The sequence below is a fragment of the Larus michahellis genome, chromosome 3, assembly GCF_964199755.1.
Source record: "Larus michahellis chromosome 3, bLarMic1.1, whole genome shotgun sequence".
NCBI classification, from domain to species: Eukaryota; Metazoa; Chordata; class Aves; order Charadriiformes; family Laridae; genus Larus; species Larus michahellis.
This window is the reverse complement of record NC_133898.1, coordinates 63051461-63074460: the sequence shown is the minus strand read 5'-3', so window position 1 is coordinate 63074460 and position 23000 is coordinate 63051461. Positions and strand designations below refer to the sequence as shown.

Sequence of the window (23000 nt, the reverse complement as noted above, 5' to 3'; positions counted from 1 at the left end):
TGCATTTGGTTAGATTTCAGTATTCTTTGGTTAGATTTCAGTATTGTCTTTTTCAAGACAATACTACTTTCAAGAGAGTAATGTTAAAGATCTTAAAGAAACTGAAGTCAGTGATTACTTTTTTTTTACAAGTAAGCTATATATTTTCCTACTAGTTATTTCAGCTGTTTTTCACTATGGTTTCTATCAAACTAAGAAATTGCACTCTTATAAACACAGGATGCAGCATTTCTTGTTTTCAGAATCACTTTTTTCCCTTTAACATAGCTTTTACAAACATCATGGCTTGCAATGATAATTTCTCCTAAGTTTACAAGACTACTTCTTGACTGTTCACAGGGTAACACATGAACCAACATGGTCTGTAAAGCTGACGCAACCCAAACTCTTGCACGTTTGAGATTACCAAAACCTAAAGCAAAATGCCAAAGTATAACAGCGTTAACCCTAAACAGGAGCCAGCTAGTTAGGCACCAATTCTACTTTATAACTGAGTGAAAACACACACAAAGCCCCTTAACTTCCCTTAATATTCCTCACAAATCCTTTAATTTGATTTCTTCAAAACCACAGTAATCTCCCTTTGGTCACTGCTGACACTTCAAAAAAATGTATTTAATCAGTACTAAAACACTAAAGAAAGGAATATCAAATCTCAAGTTTGTTGCATCACTAACAAAAGCAGCAAGTGCTTAGAACATTTTTTAGAACGTGCAACATTTTGCATATTTGTGAGAAGCGCTTCTTTACCGTTTAATTTTCACAAAGCCAGGATCTCTTGAAAGAAAAATCCCACAATAGTCTGTCAAGTGACAGCTTGCTGCTGCCTATGGATTTGATTACAAAAGTGTTCATCACTTTAGAGTGCAAAATAAAATATTACATGGTTAACGATGGGTAAGGTAACTGAGCTTTAAGGATCTCTCCTGTTCCTGCACACAACTCCCTCCTGAGTCCTGCCAGAAAAGGTTTCCCAGTTCCTGTGCTGTTCTGCTGTTGCTTGGCTGCTCATTTTTGCATCCTCCTCTTGCTCTGTTATGTTGTGATACACTCAGATGGAAATCAATGCAGAAAAGAGAAGGAAGTTAATAAACTAACAAATTTTTTCAAGGAGCACACTGTATCCATAACCGATGTACAGGGAGACAGGATACAAAGAATAAAGGATAAAAGGTAAAAGAATAAAAAGAAACTAGTTCAAATTTCTTATACTGCAGTCTGTAGAGCTAGAACATATGTGTTTGTTTATAGAAATACTGTGATCCAAGAAAGATTTAACCACCACCGGAAAATGACAAATTTAATGGCACTGGTGTAGAGTACAGGATCCTCACCTTATCAGTTACTTCTGTGAGCAGGGGATATGCAACTCCTCTCACTGCTACTGTATTCCACTAGCTCTATTTTATGCAGGAGATAATTAAATAGCAAAAGAGCAATAGTATTTTGTTTTTAAAGAAGAGGCAGAAAAAGGCACGTGTGGAAGGGAGCGTTTGCCTCGTGTCACAGACAAGACCTAGCAATACCCGGTATCTGCCTGCTTCACAGCTCATAGTAGGGTTTAGAGCTTTGCTGGGTATTTCAAGCATTTGGAACAATTACGTCAGAACTGGCCACATGTCACAAAAGGGATTGCCAGCTGCTGGCAACGTAATTCACGTAAGGTCCCTGAGCCCCAGCACAGATGATAGTTAACTAGGGCAGCAACTCATCCAACTGCCATTCTCGTCTTCCTATATCCAGGGGCTTGCTGCAAGCAGGGGTTCAAAAACTGGATGAGGTGTCCTGGCAAGGCAGGCTCGCTCTTTCCGCATGCTCCTCTTGCTGCACATACCCTGAGGAGCTGCTCTTCACAGAGGTTGCAAATATCTTTTGGGGACACACTGGACCTTCCCTCTTAAGAAGGTGAGAAAGTGACTGGACACCACCGCTTTACGTAGGTGAGGTAAGTATGAAGGAATAGCAGGAGTATATGGAAAGTGTTCCTTCAAAACCCATCAAAACTTCACTTTCAGACTGAAGACACTGTAAACCTTGCTATAGCAAGAGCTTTTGCCAAAGTAAATAAATCAGAGTGAAAATACAAACTGGGGGAGTATTTTGTCACTCCAGTAGAGATTTTGTGCCAAATGAAAACACGCCAAATTTCCTACTTCAGACTCTTTAGAAATTGAGAACAATGGCATCAGAAGGATTCTAAAAGCCACTAGATGAGACTTAAGAACATCTTAGTTAGGATCAGCGATAACTATGGGATGAAGCACTTTTGTGCCAACTGTCACCAAGCATGGTCCAAGGCCACATGAGGAATGGGAAAGCAAATTCAAGTGACTAGTGTATTTGAAGTATCCACCTACTGGCAGTATTTCAGAAGGTCAGAACCCTGAAAAGTTTCAGAATTTAACTCTTGGCCTTTTCCCAGAAAGTGAGACCTAGAAGTAGGAATCACACACCTATAATATCTTCAGATACAATTCCATTTCAGAACAACCCAAACAAGCACCTACAGTGCTTTAATCATCTCTCATCTTCCTTGCTTGTAGCAGGGCTCCTTTCAAGTAGAGCACTTGGTTCGCAAATCTGACTTGCCAGCAATGATTAACTCAGAAAACGTATTAGTTAACTTCAAATACTTCTCCTATTTATAAATACTAACCATGCGACAAAGTTCAGTATAAAAAGACCATTCTGCTGCCTGCTGTAGTAATACTGCTATTGTAGCTCAGGCAGAAAAGAAAACTTTGATCTCCTGGTGAGTGGCCTTGTGTCCATATGGCTCAAGACGAGCCCACCCTCCAGGCGTCCGCCTGTGCACCTGTAAGGCACAGCCCTTTGCCTGCACCCGGCCGCACTCCCTGCGTTACCACTTGGCCTGAGATGAAAATGGAAGGTGGTTTTTCCAGCCAAGTGCCGGAGTAATTAAGGTATTGCCTGCTATAGTCCATCTGAGCATCATTTTCTACAGTATACGGCTGTGAACTTTATACTCTCACGTAACAAAATCGATCACGAAAAAGACTGAACCTTTCCTATGTATGCAGCAATATGTTGTTTCATTTTCCTTAAAAAAATAAGATCCTAACCACCAAATGGTGTAAAAATCTGGTGTAACCAACCAAATGTTTCACAGCAAGCTAAATCCAGAACCCTAACTTAATATTTAGGTTTTTAAATATTCACCCGATTTTCAGAGATGATGTGCACTTAAATCTGTATATGAACACACCCAGGTCTAACTCTCACTCCTTTGACACAGCAAGAGTGGAAGACAAAATAAAGATGCCTCAACTGCAGGAACACCATGAGTGTAACACATACAGCAAGAGTTCATACTGTACTTTGTGTTTACTTTCATATGGACTGTAAATATTGCGGCTAAGCTTTCCCAAAGCTTCTATAAAATGGATATATACACATACATCAATAGTTCCACAATAATAAATTCTAATGTATTGTGTATCTTGCGGTATGTAGCTCAAGTCCATGCTAGACAATTAGTGTATGACAAGATGTATAATTTTAAAGATGTATTATAATATGCTTAACACGTCCCCGTTTTGAAAAAAAATAATGAGACAGAAGAACAACAATGAAATTTCTTGGGAAGGACCCCTAAGAAAATACAATTTTGAAATAGATGGCTTTCAAAAAAAGCCAATCAGATGGTAAAACAAACCACGAATTAAAAAACCTTTCCAGTTCTCTAGCAGACTTCCCTTGTGTCTTATTTTCTTACCCAAAAAATGCTAGAAATTTTTAGAAAATTGCTTTCACATATTTTTTTCCTTTGCGATTTGTGTTTGACTGCTTTTCTGTATCAAGATGAGAAACATTTAGAACAAATTAATTCTCAAAGTTGGGTAAAGTGAAATTCTTCATCATTCTCATAAAATTTTTGGTTAAATTTCTTCCCTGTGAATAAGACAGACTAAAATATCTGGTGACAAGGTAAGGAGTGGAGAAGGGAAATATAGGACCTTGGAATTCACTACAGTGTGGAAGCGTTGCATGGGACAGCCCCTGAGGTGGCTCAAACCTGTGCGTAACTTTCCAAGTTGCAGATCAGAGACAGCATAAACTGCTGGGTGGTGTGAAAGATGCCATTTTAGTTATGTTCTCAAACATGATGGAACCAGACTATCATGACAAAAATAGGTAATTTTGGATAAAAATTTTATTTCTTTTTTTACATGTCATCCATTCTTATTTCTATTCTAGTTAATACAGAAATGTAAGAATTTTTCATTGGAGAAGGAAATTTATTGAGGAGAGTTAGGCAGCGCATTCTAAAATGAAGTAAGAAAACTTTATTAACCTAGTGCATTCATTTTTCTTTAAATCATTTGAAGAAAAAAAATGCTACTTAAATAAAACACAACCTTTCAAAAAAGCAGTTAGCAGACAGGGAAGAGAGAACTAAAGGACATAATGGATTCTAAACAAAGAACAGTGACCACCTATTACAGGGCTGCTCTACATGCTGCAATGAAAAGATCTCCTTAGAAAGCATGATCATTTTGGGAGAGCCAGAAGATAAGACCAATGCATTTAACTAGCTTTAATTTGCTCACTTTCTTTCACTCTATGAATTTCCTAGCACAGGACTAGACAAGCATAGCGCTTGCAATTTTTTTCAGACATTCTGTACAACCTATTCCACCATACTCTCAGAATCTCAAAACAATCTTTCTTAGGGCTGCCTGCTCATAAATACTTACACAGGGAAACAGGATTTGAAAGAAAAGAAAAAAAAAAACCTGTCCCCTGGAAGTCTTTGGGCTTAAAAGCAGTAGAAAAATCAATTAAACTAGAAGCAGATAATCTTCTACCACCTGCTTTTCTAAAGGCCGCTGAAGAAGAAACTGAGACACACAAGAAAAAGTGTTTGAAATTCTGGATCCAAAGAAGCCAATAGCAATGTCCCACTGGTAAACAAGCGAGGCAGTATGTCACATACTGGTTAAGTACTAAAACTGAAGCAGCATTATTTTAAAGTCTCTAGAAATAACTTGAAAGGTAATGTAATAATTTTCATCAAGAAAACTGTATTTTCTACAGATAGCAGAAAGCAAATGATACTGTAACTAGGACTTTCCAAACTGGGAAAGTAATGTGAAATGCACCCTTTTAACTAATGAGGTACTTAAAAGTGATCAGTAATTATCTCTGTACTAATCAGACATTCCTCAACAGTGATGTTTCAGATTGGCAGTTCACACAATTCAGTAATCTCCTCTTCTGGTTTCTCTGATGGTTTTGCCCCAAACAACATCACTCCCAACTTCTCCCTAGCTGCCTGTGTCTGTATTACAGTAATGTAATACATACGATGTACTGCATATTAGACAAAATACACATGCATTATTCAGAATATCCTCTAATCAGTGTTCAGAGTGGAACCCTGAACAAGGTCCACGTTTGGACCGAGAGATCACACGAACAAGGAACAAAAGAATTTTGGATTTTACACCATCTCAGTTCTGCACATTCCTTGCAAATGAGACAGTTCTTTTTCATGCTTTTACCTGGGTTCTGCAGTATCTACTACTTTTTTGTTTGTTTGTTTTTAATTAAGGTTCAAGCAACATTAAAAAAATGCTCAGGACTACTTAAAATCTTCGGATGCTTGCTTGTTATTACGGAATATTTAATTAGAACGTGTGCATTAACTTTTATTAAATCTAAAAAAAAGAAAGCTTTATTCATGCTTTGGAACTGAGGTTTTACCCAATTCCAAACTAGGCTAAGAAGCTATTGCCTCTGAAACAACATTATCTGTCCACCGGTTTACAGAGAGATCCAATCCATGCAGCATTTCTGGTGTCTGCTAGAATTTGCCATTTCATGCCACTGTCCTGTTTTCCATAGTGGTTCTGATCATGCCATGAGGACTGCAGGTGTAACGCACATATAAAGTATACACACAGAAACTGCGGGCAGTATGTGCAGAAAGTGGAAAGACTACATTTCAATATTTTGTATAACTAACACATTTATCCTAATCACTTCAAGGTTTTACATTCTAATAAAAACAACGGGTGCCTCATTTTCTCAATTCATAGAACTACAGCTCATCATGGTCATATTTTTAATATGGTGAATTTTTTAATCGACATGGAATTTGAGAATATGCCATTATTTTGCTTTTAATAAATAAAAAAACGCCAAATTAATCAGCAAGCATTTCCATTTGTTTTCAGTATTTTACTTCTAATCACAGATAGCTTGAACAATTAGGTTCTCAATAGTGAATTACCTATATTAGTAGTCATACTGTACCAGAAATCCATGAATTTCAAGAGAAAGTCTTATGATCGTCCTAGATTTAAATAACTCAATTATGCAACTGAATTACATAATTCAAAGGTATTTCTAATTTGTGGTAAGAGGAATTCTGTGATGGCACTATTTGACAAAATAATGTATTGCAAATATGTTAGAATAAATGAAAAATTAACTGGACAGACTTGTATGACTTCAGAAGTTGAGGGTCCATTTGGTATTTATCTATATACACTACTGAAATGACAAAGATTTTCTTGAAGAAAATCACTGAACCCAAAAGTATATTTCAAATTCTACAGACAAAAATGTATTGATTTTGTCCACATATTTGTCTAAAGTTTGAAATAAATATACACTCCTTTTCAGAGGAAAAAACTTAAGGCACACTTAAAACTGCATTTCACTGCATTGCTGAATGAGATCTGATTACCTCAGAAACAGCATAAATCTAAAGTGATTTTTTCCCTCGATCAACTGAAGTGACAATGATAAAGCTTCCCTTTGACTACATGAAGGCAGATGGATTTTTAGAAAGGACTTTAAACGTTAAGGTTATTTCTACTTAATTCCTGCTCTTATCAAGAAAAAGCTATATTTCTTATTTTCCCAGATGTAATTATAATATGATCTCTCCTTTAGTGTGGAAGTGACATTCAGATTCAAAGTCCCTGCATCTATGGTCTATGTGAATCCTATCAATCTACAACTGAGTTAACAATTCTATATCCATTTAATACTCTTCACCTATTAAGGCTTTTTTGCACTGGCCTGCACACAATTATAACGTTCCAACACAATTATAATGCTCCAGTATACAAAGCAATGCGCCTGTGAGGTTTACCCTAGTTTTAGAAGCATGTCAAGTCATCTACTTTAAAGAATCTCATAATTTTTCTGCATTTCAACGGAAAGCTTGATACGTGCTAATGCGAACACATATCTGTTATAACACAGACATGCATAGAGAAAATCATGCAAGAAGAAAACTGCAGCATTAAAGCATTAAATCAGAAAAGAAAAAAATGTTCAACTTATCCATCTATAAGTTAAAATACTCTCTGACCAGATTTACTTTTTTTTGCAAAGCACAAAATAGTCCCCTGTCTGAGGGCATTAGTATGATTTCATCTGATAGGAAAAAGTGAAAATTTGAAATTAGCATTAGCGAGTTAACTTTAAAAGAAAAATGACAAAGTACAGAATAAGATTAGTAAACCAGTGATACCACTAATATCACGGTTACTATGCAAGTGCTGAAATGTGCATTCTAAACTTCTTGAGAAAATACCTTCAACTGCACAACCATATCTTAACAACCTCTTGTTTTAATTAAGAGTGCACACACCACTAGTCCTTCCCCTCTTCTCATCTTTGGTAGCAGAGCATCTAAAAGATACTAAGAGTAGGACATTCAATGAGACTACCCTTTTTCATCAAGTTTGTGCAAGATAGAAAGGAATACAAAAATTATGGCAATAAAATTTTACAGCTTATCAACTTCAACAAAAACCCTATTAAGGGACTTTCCAACCATCCCATCACTGACAAGAATCACTTTGCAGATCCTATACACCTTTGCTGGAAGTTATTATTCTTAAAGACACATCATGGATTTTCTTTTTAGTAGCTCTACCTGACTTTTCTTGGCTATGAAATATCATGTACCTACGTTAATAAAATTCAAAATTTTTACTGAGTACCCAAAGAACTTGTACAGCCTAAGTGGAATGAATAACATCACTAAGATGACCCTTCAAGGAGAAACACAAGACTAGTTACAATTAAGAAAGTCTTGCAATATGATATTTTCTTTGCTACTGCAAAGTTTCTACTGATGTGTATCAATATAATAAAGCAACATGGCAGAGAGATGCTTTTGCCATTCTTGTTCAAATAAACAGCTTCCAATTAAAGAATATCCCGCGTTTATGCCTTTTAAATCAATCTCTCATCTACACAAGTAGATGGCTTCACAGTACATGCTTACTTGTGAAAGCTCAGCACTTGAAACAAAATGTGACTAATATAAAATTCAAAGAATCAGCAATAGATGTCAACAGGGAAAGAAAGAACCTTTCATTACCTGAATTAACAAAACCAAAAAATAGTCCTAGTTACTCTTGATGACTCCTGATATTCTGAATAGGTTTTAAAATTATGTGTTCAGTGCCCATTATCAAGAGATGAAAAAAATAAAAATCCCCTTTGTTATGTTATTTTTAAATACATTACTGAAAATACAAAGAATGAAATTTGGGATCCATTTTTACCAGTTTCAAATCAAGTGACCCAAAGATTTGAGTTAGGGAACATGAATCAAGAAAATGAATACTTTAAGTGCTGACCGGCATAACGTATCCTTGCACATGTTCAGAACTGCTGACACTGTATTTTGAGGTAATTCTGCAATAAATAGGCTTACTTTATAAATACCTTTATAGACAGCTTAATTGATAATTTTGCAACTGTGCTTAAGTAATGCCTGTGAATGCCACACTACAGGCTTCATTACAGTATTCCCATCTTGCTTTATTCAGGGTAAGAGTACCGTAACTTCATAAATAAAGCCATTTAAATCACTGAAATGGCTTGAAGAATGGTAGAGTACTCTACTGAGGCAAAAGAATCTAACAGAATCTATTCCCTTGAGTTTGTAAAAACAATGTGAAGCACTACATATAAAAATGAAAGCGTAACACTGTTTCAATGAAAAAGGCTTCAGCCAAGAAATCATGCCTTTATAGCAAATTAAGGCTATGTTTCATCTTTGTAATCTTTACGGATGTAGCATTCTGCTCAAATACAGCATAGTGAAAGATCAGAATCACAGGCTGTTTTAAAAAGGTAATAAATACATTAAACAACTTATTAATGCATAAAGTTTTCAAGTAAATGCGCATGCCTAAATATATTGTGTTGCCTGCAAAGCTACCTCAAATAAACAGTAGATCAGCTTCTTCGGTTGCTAGAACTGACACCTTTCATCACTACAGTAAGCTTTAAATAGGCATAAGCCAGAATTGCTGCCTAAATGTCTGGCCTCTGTCTTCTTTCTCACTCTTTCCTTTGCATCAGCAAAAATTACCTGTCACTACCGTGAACCACATTAAAGAACTGGTCTGGATCTCAGCACAGCTCCTTTCAGTGCACGTGTTGGCTTACGATGGCTTAATCTAGAAAGGAAAGTCTTCGCACAAACTCTGAAAGATTGAAAAATTCTTACTGGCAAGATAAAGAAACCATACCGTTTTGGTAACATTAAGTCCCTTCTGAGTTTCTGAATATGGCTATTTTGGTAATATTTGTCTGCATGCTACATTAATAAAATAAGAAATGGACCAGTTCTAGCTGTAAACATGATGCAACTGAAGACTGTATAACAAACTTTTATTCTACAAAAAAATAAAGTTGTTAGAAATTGATGGTATAACACATATGTACAGTAGCCAATTTATTAATGCTTGAAAGATATTAACAAAGATGAAAAATTATTAAATTATACATTGCTTTATATCAACCAAATTCTTTAACATCTCTCACCTGGTAATTTACCTAAACCATCATGCTATGAACAATTTAGCATACTACCAGTCCCAGTTTAGAAAAACAGATTAACTTTCAGTTTTAAAGAGGCATTTAATGAAATGTTTTAAAGCTACTGCGAATATGTGTTCGATTCTGAGTAGTTACGTGGTCTATGACTGAAACCTTTTCAGGCTGCACATATTAAAATTAAATAAAGAAAATCCCTTAAGTTCATGAAGTATCCTTATAGCTTGTGCGTTTGGACTTTCACACAACCATATCCGCCCGACCAGAATACTACTAGTAGGTGGTGCAGCAGCATCAGTCAAGTTCTTTTAGCCAGAGTCTGCCCATGAAGGTACTTTTACCTTAAACATTGTTCATCTCAACTCCCGAGACACGTTCTGGTAATAACACATCAGCAAGATCTATTACAAAGCAATAGTTATTTAATGCATACCTCACTACATCCTAATGACTACTACCTGCACAGTAGATAAAGAATCATTCATTCAAGTTCACTCTTTCAAAGGGCCACCTTCATTAAGCTGACAGTTTCTTTACTATGCAGAATAAAAGTCCCTGTAATTGAAAAACTGGACCATGACACAGCATGAAAAAATACCCCACCTCCCAGAGGAGAGGGCAACACACACATGCGTAACTTGCTTCTATGTTCAAAGGCATGCTTATGCTCTACACTCACGTGACAGTCTCATACTTTCATCCCTTTTGGGGGAAGCAGCAGGGGAATTAAAACTTGCATGTTAACCCGTTAATGTTAAAGATCAAAATTCTAATCTGAGCTAAAAATGGTTCTTCTACCAAAGGGGCATTCACGTAACAGAATCTACCCTTGGATCCTATTATGCAAGAGAAAAACAACTTTCTCAAAACTGAGTGAAAGGATGCTTTCAGACACAGAATTTTAGCAGAAGTTATGTTGAAAGAAGTCAGTGAAATGCACTTGAGTGGAACAAATCGAAAATCTGACACTACCCTATAGCCCAATCTTTCACCACCAATTTAAAGGATACACAAGCAGCAAAGTAGGTGACACAGGAGACAACAGTGCTACTAATTTACCTAAGCGGCCAGTTCATCTCAACAATTTAACAAGAGGTTCTACTTCAGTATTAAGCCATCAAACCATAAAGCCCCCCTTATTTGTGTTAAAAACACATAGGGTTTTCAGACCAACAACAGCTTTTTACTTTTCGTGCAACATTTCTGGACTTTGAGTTACTAAAAACAAATAACCACAAAGTACTTGAACACTACCACTATCTATCCAGAATACCAAATATATTACAAAATAAGACAATGCAAATATTTGCTTAAGTTTTGGCTTCATGCATATCTGCATTTTAAAAAGTAATCTAAAATCCTACTGTATATTCTTACAGTATATCATGTTCCACCTTCTAGAAGTAGTAAGAACATCGTAACAATGACCATGAGAAGGTAAATACAAGCTTGACAGTATTGCAATGAAATACGTTTTGTTATCTTACTACCCAAAGAAGGTGAAAGGCAAAGTTTTACAACCTAGTTCCATTTCAGTTTTATTGACCTGTCTACAATATTCTGTGAGTGCGTGCACATACACAGGCACGCACAGAAAAAGAGGTATCTACACACAGTTTACACAAATATTTACATACACATTATTTACATAAACTAATACGACTGCATGATTTTTGACGTAAAAAACATATGCTTCTTGCACATATAACTGTTGCATTGGTCTTACAAAAGTAATATAAACCTTTTGCAACAACTAGCTAAGCACATATCATAGCTGATTCCAAGTTTTTAGAGCTTGCAGGTTTTTAAAAAAATACAATACCTAGAACACTGTTATCAAACAAATATGCTTTATTGGCATCTAAAAACAAAATGCACCCAACATTAAAATGTACTTTTTCATTTTTTTTAAACCCACTGCAGTACGAGGAACAAATCACAAACACTTATTTTAGAGAAAACAGAGACTATAGTGCAGATTTTACAAAATCGCTTTTAATCTCTGTGTTATGCTCCTTAAATAACATGGGCCATTTCTTTTTCTGCCAAATTGTAGGAACATAAGATATCACAGCTTTGTCTATACTTTAAAATTCTGCAGCAGCCTAAAAACACGGACAAGATACACCAGCACCTGTTTTCAAGTATAACAATTTCGATAGCCAACCTAAGGGTAGTATCTAAAAAATTCCATTTTCTTCCATAGGAAGTCTTTGTTTGACAAGCTGTTATTTTATCTTTGTGAAATTAAAAGCAAGTGGGGGCAAGTTTATGCTTTACCAGAGAAATAAAAAAAAAAAACGTTTACCTACCATGTTCAAATTAAGAACAGTGTTCTATACAAGTCAGTTGTACAGTTATTTAAGTGAAAGATGAACATGAACATCAGATTAACTTAATTCTGGCAGACAAAAGTGAACTGCTACGGTCCAGTCAGCCATTTATCTATTACAGAGAGATGACAACTTTACAAAAGGTATCTTTTACCTACTGAGTGATGATTATGTCCCCTCAGTTTCTGTGCTTTCTACCACTGGTTCACTTTCTATATCAGCTTCTGTGTCACTCTTCTCTTTGTTTATCTCGACGGAAGATGTCAGTTTTTCATAAAGTTCTGGATCGTCCTGCACCTGCGCAGTTGGTGGCTGACTTTCTGTCTCTGTATTTTCACCGTTTACCTGGGGCATATTATCGGCTTTGCGTTGGGAAGTGGCCCCATCAAAATATTCAAAAACCCGTGGATGTGGAGGGGGGATCCAGTTGTTTGACATTCTGTCTCTTCCAAACCTGTTCCCATTAATTTCTCTGCAAAAATTAAAATCTCTGTCATCCCTATCCCTCTGTCTTTCCCAGGGTCTTCTGCGGTCATCAAAATCTCTGTGAGCATCTTGTTCAAATCCTCTGTTCCAATTGGGACCACTTCTACTATCAAACCTATAGTTTACATGCCGAAACCTCTCTCTGTCTTCATGGAAGCCTTTCGGGCCACCATAAATAGGGAAGGCATGGTGCTCTCTTTCATCATAGTCTCCTCTTTGTCCCCAGTGCTTGTCTGAATTGAAACCAAAATGCTCTCTTCGACCAAGGTTATCTATACCTGGTCTTCCAAAATTTTCTCTCATGTCTACATGTGGTCTTGCAAAGTGTTCTCTTCCATCTACCGGAGGCCTTCCTATAGCCTCTCTTGGATCAACTGGTGGTCGTCCAACAGAATCTCTGACATCCACTGGAGATGGTCTGTTAAGATTATCTCGGTTTTCCACTGGAGGAAAGCGATAATCTCTGTCTCCTTCCTGCTGAATATTATCACCTCCAAGTGGTAGTCTTTTCTCTGGATTAGAAATGCTATCAATATTTTGTCTTCCTGGTGTTCCAAAAGGTCTTTCTGGTTGATTAAAAATATCTCCTGGAGGAAAAGGACCTCGAGGTGGTGGGTGAAGAGATGGATCAAGGATTGCTGGTGGAGGAATACTACGCTGCGGTGGCATTCCTGGCTGCATTAATGGAAACCTTGGTCCAGGCGAATGGGGCATTAAGCCTGGACGGATATCTATGAGAGGCATTCCCGGCATCCTTTGACTACTAATATTTAAATGAGGCATGTTTTGAACCCCAGCTGGATGCTGCATTGCCAGAAGTCCGGAACTATTTGAAATATTTGGTGGTGGAACTCCCATAAGTCCAGAACTACTTGAAACGTTGGGTGGTGGCATTATGAGAAGCCCAGAGTTGCTTGAGACACTTGGTGGCTGTATTCCTGCCAGAACTCCTGAGCTGCTTGAGACATTGGGTGGCTGCATTCCTGTCAGAAGGCCAGGGCTGCTGGAGACACTGGGTGGATGCACTCCAGCTAGAAGCCCTGAGCTACTTGAGACACTTGGTGGTTGCACTCCAGCCATAAGTCCAGGGCTACTCGAGACGCTGGTTGGCTGAACTCCGCCAGCAAGAGAAGAGCTACTGGAGACAGTAGGTAGCTGCACTCCTCCTGCGAGACCAGAACTGCTTGAAACAGTTGGTGGTTGCACTCCTCCTACAAGTCCAGAGCTGCTTGAAACACTGGGTGGCTGTACTCCCCCTGCAAGTCCAGAGCTACTTGAGACATTGGGTGGTTGCCCTTCTCCAGTAAGCCCAGAACTGCTTGAGACGCTGGGTGGCTGCACTCCTCCAACAAGTCCAGAGCTACTTGAGACATCACTCTGCACTAAAATGCAGCAACAAGAAGAACAGTTAACAGAAAATGACAGTGTAACACATAGCATTCAAAACAAAATGCAGCTTAATCCTTATTCAGTTCACGCATTCAGTGATGATACTGCTGACAAGGTCTGCCTCAGTTTCGATCATGAATATACATAATCTTAATCACATTGATGATAAACAGACATTATGCCACAGAAATGAACAACTCTACACAGCAGCTTAAAATTGACAAACCCCACAGCCATTACCCAATTTCTGCAATTTACCCTAATTTACCCAATTTATTAAAATCTTTAATGTCGTTCTATAAATGTTATATTATCCTACCCTCTCCTGCTCCTTTCCATTGCCACTTGTGTACTAAGAATGTGCTTTTAAGAAGTTTTCTAAAGGGTTCCCAGTCTCAGCTTTACTTCTTGAGTCTATGAAGAAAACATCCCTGAGCATAAGCTGCTAGAAATTAACGATCAGATGATGACAGAGATGGTTCCCACTACTCCTACAACTTAAATCGAAAATGATACCCAGCCTAAAAATTCCTACTCTGTAGTTATTAGTGCAATGGACTATGATCTGCAAAAATCACCTCAGAAGTATGATGCTTCCTGCATGCAATCATATCAGACAATAAAGACATTTCTTACCAGATCTACTGTTTTCACTGGAAGAAATCTGAAGGTCTGCAAGATGTGATCCCTTTTCATCTGATTCTGGTTTGCTTATTGGCAGAGGATTAAAAACACTTCCAGCAGACAACGTTGGAGTAGCTAGATTGCTAGTAACTGTGCCAACTGGTAGAACAAGGCTAGTAAAAGGAACATCCTTCATCGTCTCTTGTGCAATTGGTAATGGAGGTTGTACTAAAGCTGTAGAGAAATAACAGAAGTGTATCACAGTAATCATATATTCAAGCCTTCAAGATTAGTTTGGCAGAGGTCAGGCTGATAAATCCAAACAAGTGAAATTAATTACCCATATTTTTATAATAATTTCTTATCCTCAATCAACACTTCAATATTTATTTTTTTTGTAGAAATCATGAACTGCAGGCAACCTAAGCAATTAGTATTCTTTAACAGACATTTTTAAATGTTAAATGAATAGAGTTAAAAGGCTAAAAAAATAAATTATTATAAATTATTCAGTGACTAACACCAAAGAGATCAAGTAATAGATACATCTGTTATAGACAGGTTCAAATATTGAACCCTACATACAAATAATATATAATTCATCACAATTTTTTTTCAGTAACTCCATTCTAAGTATAATTTTTCAGTCAACTTGAAAAGCTCTGTGAATTTTTTTCTCAATAACTGCTTAAACCATCTAAACAATTAACTTCTGTGTTGCTGTTTTCTATTACACAGGATTAACTTGCTTTTGATTAAATAACAAGCAGCATATCAAACAACTATTAGAAGAATCAAACTTACGTGTTGGAACAACTGGTGGGACAACGGGTGGTGGGACAACGGGTGGTGGGACCACAGGTGGAACTGGAGGAGGCATATAACCTGTATGGAAAAAAAAGACAAATTATTACAAGGGAAGAAAATAAAGTTTTGCAGTAAAAGCTTTGCCTACATTATTCATCCTGAAAAGCTGCAGCACTGAAGACTAGCAAACAACAATGCATGGGAAGGGGCAACGGTGGTTATTGCTTTCAAAAACAACCCCAACTTTACTGTGGATGATCTGCACGTGCATCTTTAAAAGTGATTTCTGCCAGCAATATCTAAAGAAGAAAACGAAGAGTTTCAAAATCTTCCAAAGAAAAGAGATTAATCTTAAGGATTTTTAAATGTTCGGTTTTTATCGAAGTTCAAAAAAAATTCTGCTGTAATTCCTATTCGCAACAGAATACACAGGTAAAAACAATATTAAGTCAGCCATAAGAAATTTCATACTAGATTAAAATTAAAGATTCAAAGGTCAACTCGCTCAAACAGTAACCAGTAGCTGATGAAAAACTACACAAAGCGTGATGTACATAGAAGCACACAAACTGAGTATACTCATTACATACTCAAGTTAATTTTTACTAATTTACCTGGAGGTGGCTGTGAAGGGTTGAAGCTTGCTCGCAAGAAGGGTGGAGGAGGAATGGCGCTATAACCAGGAGGAGGGACAGACATTGTGACAGGAAACGCAGGTGGAACCAAGCTAACAGCAGGCACAGCTGGAGCTACTGGAATCTTTTTTCATGGAAAGAAAAAACAAGGAACTTCAATACTGAGCAGTATCCAATGACATTACAAGAGGGATGAACTGATTCAACTGCAATTCATGTTAAGCACTAAATATACCAACGGCTTTGTATGTATTCTGAACACCCTGAAGAATCAGATTGCATTCTGAAATGGTACCTACACTACAGGTAAACAGGGACACTGGAAGAATCCTATGCTATCTTTTCTTTATTCTAAAAAGAACAGAAAAATACACGGTTAAACACTATACTTATTCAAGAACAAAAATTTGCTTATGAGAGGTGGATGCAGAAAGAGAGAGAAAAGGAAGAAAAACGTAGATAGTATGGCAATTTGAGAACAGTGGTTCTATTCTCATTGGAAAAATTTACGTATTTTACAACAGTACTGGAAAGTTGAATTTAGTGTATGCAATTATAAGGCTAATAATCCTGATGAAATCCTGAAAATTACTTAATATTTCTCAAACTTCTGTTGAAGCTACATGTTTTGATACAGCGCAGCATAATTACAAGCAATTTACAGCAGAATAAATGCAATATATATATATTTAAATATATACTGAACAGAGCGTACAGTAGAAGACAGCTGAAATAAGAAGACTGAAGACAATTTTTGTGAAAAGAAAAAAGCTCAAAACTCAATGCAAGTGAAGGAAAATATGTTAACTTTCATAGTAATTTCAGGTTAGCTCAAGTACTGGAAACGTCCATACATGTTAGGAAAGATAAAACAGTAATAATAGGAATACAAAAAATATTTGCATTAAGCAACTGTTTCTCATTTTACAATTTCATATGGTCATTACAAAAAGGATTTAGAGTTTGACAAAAGGCATTTGTATTTATACTGGATAAACCTGTGTAGCACAGTATACTCAAGAAAAATTACACTGTATTCTTCTAGCCTTCCACAATACCTTGATACTGACTGGATGTTAATAAAAATCCTCTGTTTTAGCAGAAAGGAAAAAAAAATACAGCAGAGAATCAAAGACTCTTATGAATTCCTGCATGTAGAGTGCAACAGCACACTATTTGAATAATCAGATCTTTTAAAGAGGAGACTGTCCCTATGAAGTCCTGCCCAAAATTGCTAATAAACTTATATTCAAAGCTGATATGGGGAAAAGCACATAGGTAGAGAAGAAACAAGCAACAATGCAGGAGATCAGAGATAAATGCAGGAGTTAAGTACTTTAACTCAGCACTAGAGTTTATCTGTACTGAATAAAAAGTTTGCCCTCCAGTTCTGTGGGTTTTTTTGCAAATTAAGACTAATACAAACCTGCAGCATAGTGACTGGTTGCGTGTAAGCTTCTGTCTGCGTTGTAATAACTGTACTTTTATCAACTGCAGCACTCTGCGTAGTTTGGATATTTTCTTTAGCAGCTTCTGAGCTTCTGGCTGTTTCCCATTCTTTAGAAAAAGGTATAGTTTTAATATAAAAAGATAATTAATGTGTTATTTTTGTTTAAATACTAAAAAGTCTTCTTCCTTCTTCAAAAATAAATTTTAATCTGGTATTTATGTAGATTCATTACAAATAACCCCCAAACTTATTATGAAAAGAAGCAAGTGTTATTATTTATTATTATATATTTTAAAGAATGTAAAATATCTTTAATCACCTGCAATACTGTTTCATTATGCCTGTATAGAAACTGATTTTTCAAAACTTGCCAAGTTTTTTCACCAATCATTTTGTTAATCGTTTGTAAGATAGAGTATGCTCCAGTTTTCTAAAAATTGCTGTTGTCAACACAGTGATGTTATCAGCTGGCTACTGAACAATGACAGAGAATCCTCATGTTAAACAAACCTCACCCCAACCCCCTTTTCTTCCTTCTGCTGCTTCCTTCAAAAGTTTTGTATTTCAAGTATAACATAGTATGTAATGTATTTCAGTAATGTTCTGTGTTTTAATTTTTGTCATTTATATTCAGTTTTTACTCAAAGCAAGACTGCATTTTGACCTGAAAAATTATTATCACTATTATAGAACAGTCTTAACCTACTGTTTACTTCAGTACAGTCCAGTCATTTGATGCTAGATCCATTTCAAGAAAACACAGTACTCATGAATCTTTTACAAACCTAACAAACTTCTCAATTGAGTTTCAGAGTAAGGTCTGACATTACTCGCTTTTCCTGTCTCTTCAACTTTATGGAGTTGAACCTTAACGTTCAGCTAAACTGTGCCTATTTGGACAAGTTCCAACTCCAAGTTAAGTCTTATACCCGAATACAAGACTTTTCACAATCACAAGCTGATCATAATTTCTACATTAATATCTTACCTACTTGGAAACGAGCGCACAGCGAATTTGTAACTGTTTTAAAAAATACGAACCTTTATTAGCCTGCTTAAATTAATTCCCCTTTGTCACTAATTCCTCATCGTCATGACAATCAACTAGTTACTCATCTACAAAGGCAATCTAGATTTCATGACTAGTGCCATTTATATTGTAAACAAGTAGATAGTAAAATTTATGTAAATTGAAAAACTAAACAATTACCTAAACAATAAACTTTCTGAGGATTTGCAATTACCAAAATAAACACATTTTCTAACTATCAGAATCATTGTTAATGTCTGTACCTGTATTTACTGTTTCCTGGTCAATCATGCCACCTTCAGCAAAGCCCTCCAAATCATCCAATTTTACTTTCTCCCAAGGAATATATGAAACTCCCAGATCCACATCCCAGAATTGCTTGTATTCTGTTTTCACACCTTTATTCAAAGCCCAGGCAATCTGAAAATAAAACCCAACCAGATAATCCAGTTAAATCATATAACCTGTGAACAGAGTATTTCAGATAATTTCGTTCATGTTTCTGTCATTGCAGATCAATCTTCAGTGTCTATTAAAGTTTTAACAAGTTTTTAATTTTAATTGAACTTGTAGGAAGTTCACTTGGCCTCTGCAACAGGTATGTGGAAGATTAATTACATCAAAAAGCTTAAATTTGTTCTACATTAACTCTGACATATATATGGGGAAATTAAAAATACAGTACTTCAAGGACTCATCCTAAAGCAGCAAAGAAAGTAGGAAAAACTACAGCATTTGATCATATACTTAACTCTATAAGAATACTATCAAATTTCATATTAAGTGATACACATAGTCAGTTACAGGACTTAGATTGTTTACAGCCTCATAGTCTTATCACTAGCACGTACATAAAATGTTCTCCAAGTATTTCCTAAGTATCAAGTCATAATTTCATTTTACTATCTTCCATATCGCCTATCAAAAGTTGCATTTTACACAGACAGGAAAGAAAACAATTTACACCTTATTGCTTTGTTATTCTACTCCATATTCCACATCTGAATGAACCGCTGCTAAGTGACAAATAGTCATATTAATACTGTGCTGTATTTGAAAAGGACAACATCCTTAGATCAAAATCAACTTACCTTAATAATTTTAGATCCAATTTTATAGGACCCAGAACTAAGTTTCTGAAGAGCCCGATACGCATCTTGTCTATGAACCATACAGACATAAGCACAACCTCTTGGGGGAATCATCTACGGAATAAAAGCAATGGTCTTAAAAGGTAGGAAAACCAGTACTTCGGATTACGTTAACTATACAAAGTGAATACTAAGACTGAAAAACGAAAAGCTTACACTGTAAACAACCGTTTTACCTCAATCAGCAATACTAACAATTTTGAGCATGAGCAAAACTCGAGAGTGATACTGGCTGGGTATTTCAGTTACAACATTTTCAAGAAGCAGCAGCACGCTGAAGAATGCATGCTAAAAATGACAGGAAAGATTTCAACAACATGGAGCAGGCAAGAACTGGGCTATACTGTGACAACTTCAGAAAAGCAGAGATTGCAACCTCTTCTTAAGCTCCAAATTCACTGTGAGCCGAGCAACAACCTTTCACAGAGGCCCAAACTAGTGATAAAAAGTATCTTGCATTTTTAAAGGGCAGAGTCCTCATTCCCGAAGTGTGATTTCCACTAGCTTTAACGTTTTATTTAGGAAAGAAAACTATGATGTGGCATGTGATCTTTGAAAGTCTGCAAATCACTTATGACAGCTGCTTATTTTAGCTTTATTGAAAAATACAGGTGTGCTTTTATGTTGTTTAGGAGCATACAGTAACATAATGAACAAAAATATTTAAGATGACAAATTTTAATGCAGGTCTTATAAAAATATGTTTTAAGATATACAACAGTGTTATCCTAGGTACTTAAACCTTTGTGGAATGCATAGAATGAACTGTTTACAATATGGTTTGCCTCTGAAATGTAACAGGCACTGGGACATCACAGTAGTTACGTTACTTTCCTTTGAAGTTTCTTAATTGTTAGTACCTGCAAATCAAAATGAGTCTTAAATGTCAGGCTATGGGGTTTATTTGACTTGTGAAGCTTTTTAAAAGAGTCTGTAATGCCACAAAAACTATTCCTTATTAATTATATATTTGAATATATTAGCGTAATAGGAAAAACAGTAAAAATATCATCTGAAATGAATGAAATTGCATGAAAAGCACTTTAAAACTGCTGAGGCAAGAGACAAAAATCTGAATTTCTCTCATGTAGATATGTTATTTTAGGAGAAAAAATTTTTCTCTTGAAGCTGAATTAGAGGCAACACTGAATGACAACTCTAAATATCTAAATCTAAATCACTCTAAATCGTATCTCCTAATTATAAACATCTTTTTAATTGTAACATTTTGGAATAAACACATGTTTACAGTACAATTTCTTTTCTCCTAAATGGTTTATCCACATTGATTCTATTTAAGGAACCCTCTGTACGGGATGTAACCAAGAACAAAGTGGAAACACATCAGTTTGTGTCCACCGATATGGACAAAGGATACCTGCCCTGTGCCACATGACAAAAAGAGACAAGACATAACTTTTTATTTGTTAAGACCCTGGTTTAAAAAATTGTGTAAATTTTTAGTGCTTCAGAAAAGGCATTTTAGCATGACGTGTACTGTATTCAGTGCTTCAAAAGAGCACGTGGAAACCAAAAAGCAAGTATCACAGCCACAGTTTTTAAACAGTGACAAAACCCAGCCTCCTAAATACAAGCTTAAGCTGCCAGAAGAAATTCAGAGGCACAAGCATGTTCAAATTTCTAGTCTGTAATGCCAGAAAATGCATGATAACATGCTTACTTACATTAATTGACTCTATTTGTCCGAATTCTTCAAACAAGTTAGTTAAGTCTTGCTGCGTAGCCTTCTTGTCTACTTGACCTACCCAAAGAGTAGTACTGCAAACTGTCAAGAGACACATTCACATCAATCAAAATACTGGAATGTTAGCTTATAAAATACTCTATAGCATGGATATAAAAGGCTTTACAATTACATAGAAATCGCTGATCAAAATGCAAGAACAGTAAATCTATTACTTACTATATAGAGATTAAGAATATTAACAAAAATGTTAAAGGGTTAAAAGGCACCAAACAGATATTCAGTACAAGAGTTCATTCCTCTTGTTTCATTTTCAACAAAATAGTTGTTTTACAAGAAATGAGAAAATAAAATTCTGTAGATTATTAGCTAAGGTAAACTGCAGTAGAAATTACTTAGGAAAAAAAATAATTTCCATTCCATGTTCCATAAAAAACATGCCTCTAGGATTTAAAGTCAGTTTTAATGAAGTAAGACTAAGTTCTAACCGGCCAGAAGTGTACTAAAGAAGGAACTTAACTGCAGTATTATCCACTGCATGTTCACCTGAAAGAAATGGAAACTATATTTTTACTTTACCTTGGGGAACATCCCAGAAAGACAAATTTGTCTGAGGCCCACCACTGAGATGAAGATGTCCATGATACTTCGGATTCTTGTAAATTCCACCACAGGCCCAGATCCCTGCAATTTGTCTCCCAAATGCCTACGCCTGTCCCCCTTGCCAAATATAAACACTCACTGACATGTGAGCTAAAACCTCCTTCTCCCATATGTACATGGTTCCAATTCTTTTGTCTCCCAGATATTGCCCAATCTACACATGCAAGCCTTGACAAACTCAAGCTGTTATTTCCACTTAACACAGGCTGATCTAAATCAGCAAAAGGTTAGGCCAATATTGGTGGTTTTCATCAAATATCTTGCTACCCTGAGTAATCCACCGAGGATCCTAAAGGTTCTAAGGCAGAACAAAACCAGACAACCTGGAACTCTTGGGTCTGCCCTATCCTGAACCAAGGAAACACCCTTTCTTCATTGTCATCTTGATACATCACACATTCGTCCTCTACCAGTCTTGGCAGATGGCCCTTTTGTTTCTTATGGTATTAAACTCTATGAAACAATTCTTCAGATCTCAGCAAGTGATAACTGTGGCTGTCAATGACCAAATTTCATGAAGCAAAACGCTTATCAGGTGAACTACCTATTTATGTACACACACCCACTTCCCCCAAAAAAGTTTCCACACTTCATTTAGCCTTCTTAATATCCCCTTTCCATGAGCCAGGTCACTTCACAGGACCTCAGTTACCGCTGCTGTTCATCAGGTTACTTAACCCCTGCCTCCCGGCTCCCATACATTCTGATTATAGCTCCCTGCTTTGTGGACTAGTGGGAGAAATCTACACCATAAAAGTGATTTGCCTCTTTTAATGTGAAAGGCCAGAGAAGAAAAAAAATATACATCTAAACTGTAGTACAGTCCTGAGCGTAAAGCCACCTTGGAATGACATAAAATATTAATGTGAAGACAACAGAACACTCTTTCC

The 23000-nt window shown here is 36.3% G+C and overlaps 1 protein-coding gene across 5 annotated transcripts in view; it reads right to left on the bottom strand.

Moving 5' to 3' along the window:
* SCAF8 (SR-related CTD associated factor 8) overlaps positions 1-23000 on the bottom strand; it is a 172461-nt gene that overhangs the window by 95831 nt on the left and 53630 nt on the right. For 3 of the 5 annotated variants that reach the window (XM_074580467.1, XM_074580468.1, XM_074580466.1), the window contains exons 13-20: positions 21428-21528; positions 19683-19796; positions 18855-19011; positions 17538-17668; positions 16091-16235; positions 15474-15554; positions 14682-14903; positions 12325-14038 (exon numbers count right to left, since the gene is read on the bottom strand). In XM_074580467.1, the coding sequence (XP_074436568.1) occupies positions 12339-14038; positions 14682-14903; positions 15474-15554; positions 16091-16235; positions 17538-17668; positions 18855-19011; positions 19683-19796; positions 21428-21528 (2651 nt within the window). In that variant the 3' untranslated portion in view covers positions 12325-12338. Of the gene's footprint in view, positions 1-11670; positions 14039-14681; positions 14904-15473; positions 15555-16090; positions 16236-17537; positions 17669-18854; positions 19012-19682; positions 19797-21427; positions 21529-23000 lie in introns of those variants that run through there. The other 2 variants (XM_074580465.1, XM_074580469.1) reach the window with 1 other exon arrangement.